Consider the following 3,735-nt stretch of genomic DNA (forward strand, 5'->3'; position numbering starts at 1 on the left):
TAGTTCACTTGATGCCGTTTTTTTGTTGCTATTGCGAAATAGCTTGCTTACGAAGTCAAGGCTATACTATGTGACCTCGTCACTGGAGCCAGTTTTAAATTTCAAAAATATTGAATAGTTCTGATTGGATCACTTCATTCCAAAAAGTTCCGAAAAACTTTCATATTGTAGTAGAAAACATTGAAGCCTTTTGAATTTTAAGATGCTTTATTAGTATAAAATGAAGTATTAATGAGAGTTTTAGTTAAGCGTCACAAAGCAAAAAACTTTTTACAAAAAATCAACAAGTATCAGTCCATAACATTATTAGATAGAAAATAACAGCTTAATGACCACCATGGCCGTGACCACTATCATGGCCACCGTGATGATGGATAGCAACACCATGTTCTTGCTTGATGGAGAAACCGCTAGAATGGTGGCCATGACCGTGTTCATGCCCATGACCATGTCCATGACCGTGGCCGCCATCATCGCCTCCTTCATGGGATTCGACCTCAGCGTGACCGCCATAGTAGCTGGTGTGTCCGTGATCAGCAACATGATGGTGTGTGGGTTCACGATGTACTATAGCATGGAAACCGCTATGCTTGTCAGCTGTATAGTGGACAGTTCTCTTGTGACCATCGGCATCAATCAGCTCGTAGTGTCCGGATACTTTATGGCCATCACGTTTTTCGCTTTGTCCTTTGAAATCGCCCGTCTTTTTGTCCTTAACACCATAGTTGAAATGGTATTCGGCATGTGAATCATGGCCATCACCATGTTCGTGACCGCCTCCATGATGACCGTGGTGGTCATGATGATCGTCATGTGAGACTAAGTGCACCGAAGCGTGACTGGAAGCACCGTGGCCATGCCCTTCATGACCACCGTGTCCACCATGTCCACCATGTCCACCATGACCACCATGTCCACCATGCCCTCCATGTCCACCATGTCCACCATGTTCATGATGACCATATGGCGAGGCGTTAACCACTGCCAGTGCGAAGCAAAGTGAAAGGGTAGCGAAAACCTAACCCAAAAGGAGTAATTAAATATTCATGAACATATTTAGAGCTGTTATGCAAATTAAGCTTACCTTAAAAGCCATTGTTCCAAACTTAACTACAAGCTGTGATAGATCTGAGCGAACTGTGCCTAATTCCTAGTTGACCTGCGTTTTTATACCTAAGCATTTTTCTTTCTTTCACTTTAGTTTCGATCGGTTTTGCACCATTTTCCTATCGCCCAACAAGTGTACCTCAGGCCGCTGACCATGTAATTATTCGGTAATTGCAGGTAAGACAACGCCTACCAAACAGCGAAAAGGAAAACTGTGCAAATTAGTTCATCAACCTATATTCACTTTACGAATTTTTTTCATGCTTAGTTAGAGTATGCTAATATATTTGCATACATATTGAATTTTGTTGCCTTTGAAAGTCTCTTCGAAAATTCCAAGAGACCTGAACATATCTTTTCTTCAGGAAACACTGCACTCGCACCGCACAGTGTTATAAAGCGGCTAAAAATTTTTATTTCGCATACTAAAATAATAAGCAAGTGTTCAATGTCTCCAGCTTATGGTGTATTATTGTGTAGAGACTGTTTAGCTTCGTGAAAATTCGAGCTTAAAGTAGTCTACTCAAACCAAACTTAATATGATACTAAAGGCGATATTAGTTTAAATTATTACCCTTAAAGTGAAATTTTTGAAATCAAAATAAGAAAGAGGTTTCGGTCCTATCTAGTCTATATACATATAACGGTTTTCATATACCAACTCAATTTTACTCAGCCATATAAGGATGACAATATGGTGAGATGAATATAGCTCTTCACATTAAATTATTAGAAATTGAGAAAAAAAAAAAATAAATGATACTTGATAACCAACATTTAGGGAACTCACAATATGTCATAACGCATCGGAAAATCACAAAGTCATATATTTTAATACCTGTTTAAAAAAAAATTGTTGTTGGGTTATACAAGTTTAAGATTCAGAACGCTATGTTTTCGATTAGCTAATTTTATGAGACTATATGAAATCCCTAATTGATACGTATTTGTATTATTTCTAATTCAGAAGCTAACACTTCTTGTAACAAAAGGAAAGTCCAAGTAGATTATATGCTGGGAAAGAAATATTCCTTCAATAAAAATCAGTCTTAATGATTTATTTATTACCATTCCCAGCCATGTATCATACGTTTATTTCGAGACACGGAATGAAGTCAGTTGCTCTCAAGGAAGTTGCTTGGAGGAAATAAACTGAATTTCGTGAATGGGATAAATTGTTTTTTCATTACTGCTTACATTATTCTTTGTATGATGTTTGTAAGTCCATACAAAAATATATTTGATGCATCCATTTATACGTATTTACAGTCTGTCAAGTAAAAGCGTGGTCGACTTTACCGACAGTTAATGAAAGATTTCGCTCTAATTCCTTCGCTAGCCGATAGAGGGAAGCTTTGTCCTTGATGTATTGTCAACAAAGGTTCAGTTGTCGTTGATCTTTTGGAAGAGAATCACGTTAAACGCCATGAGTGCTAAGTACACGTCGCGCTACGAGGCTGTGTTCCTTTGCATTCACCCGAAAGGAGAAAGTCGAAGGCATTTACACAGAAGTGGATAAAGCAATATAAAGTGGCTAAAAATGTCGATAATTTACCAGAACGTGGTTCGATAGRAAAAATGAACAAAAAAGATGAAAAAATAATAGTGCATCTGTTTTCGCGGAATTCTGCTTTAACACTGCGGCAAGAACAAGCAAAATTAATAGCAAAAGGTTTAGATATATCTTAGGAAACTACTCGAGCCCTTCTTCATACTCATGATCTGAAATGGTGCAACACAATGAAGAAGCCTCTGTTGACTGAAAAACTTGTGACAAAGCGACTTGCCCAAGCGCATGAGAATATTGATAGAGATTTTGAAAATGTCATTTTTACTGATGAATGTTCTATATGGCAACGTTCTGTCCTCACATAGCCATATAGTATTTCATTTAAATGTCTTTCATGAGCTCTTCTTTTATAATCCTCCAGTTAAAAATGTATCTTAAGAGGCTAAAAAAAAAACAAGTCGCCCGCGTCATTATTACATCTTGATGGAATTGAAAAAAGAACGAGTTCGTATATGGGGGTATCAGGTATCATAATTAAGCACTAAATTAAGATATAAAACTTTCTCTCAGTGACAAGGGTCATCTGTGGACTTGTGTTCGCCCAGAGCAAATACTATAAGAACTCCTACGGACAGTGCGAAAAGGGATGAAATCAGATAACCTCGCTCACTCTTCATATAATGGTACTGTTAAAAACTACATAAACTAATATCTAAATACGCCAGAGACATTAAATTCTACCCCGAGATGGTATGAGAGGCCTTTAATGGAATATATTTGAATTAGAAGGGGGTGCATACTTTTAGGTAAAATCACATATCTTGAGATCCGCCCGACCAATTCCAATTCTAAACAAGTAAGGAAGGGCTAAGTTCGTTTGTCACCGAAGATTCTATACTCCCGCATGATAAAGTGATAATCGAGATTTTATTGAAATCGGTGGAGCACTTCCTGAGATATGGTTTTTTGGTTGACATAGCTATAGCAGTTTTTGAGATATGTAAAAAAAAGTTAGTAGGGGGCGGGGCCACGACCACTTTTCCAAAAAAATTACGTCCAAATATGCTCCTCCCTAATGCGATCCTTTGTGCCAAATTTCATTTTAATATCTTTATTTA

The 3,735-nt window shown here is 37.5% G+C and overlaps 1 protein-coding gene across 1 annotated transcript; it reads right to left on the reverse strand.

The window, feature by feature from the left end:
• Window positions 1–215: 215 nt before the first annotated feature.
• LOC108970528 (histidine-rich glycoprotein) lies at window positions 216–1,127 on the reverse strand. Its single transcript, XM_018935971.1, has 2 exons — window positions 1,085–1,127; window positions 216–1,018 (listed from the first exon to the last, which is right to left on the reverse strand). The coding sequence occupies exons 1-2, from the start codon at window positions 1,094–1,096 to the stop codon at window positions 326–328; spliced, it is 705 nt and encodes a 234-aa protein (XP_018791516.1). The 5' UTR covers window positions 1,097–1,127; the 3' UTR covers window positions 216–325.
• Between the last annotated feature and the right edge of the window lie 2,608 nt (window positions 1,128–3,735).

The sequence above is a fragment of the Bactrocera latifrons genome, unplaced genomic scaffold (genome assembly GCF_001853355.1).
Source record: "Bactrocera latifrons isolate USDA-ARS-PBARC rearing strain unplaced genomic scaffold, ASM185335v1 scaffold_30, whole genome shotgun sequence".
In the NCBI taxonomy this organism is placed as follows: Eukaryota; Metazoa; Arthropoda; class Insecta; order Diptera; family Tephritidae; genus Bactrocera; species Bactrocera latifrons.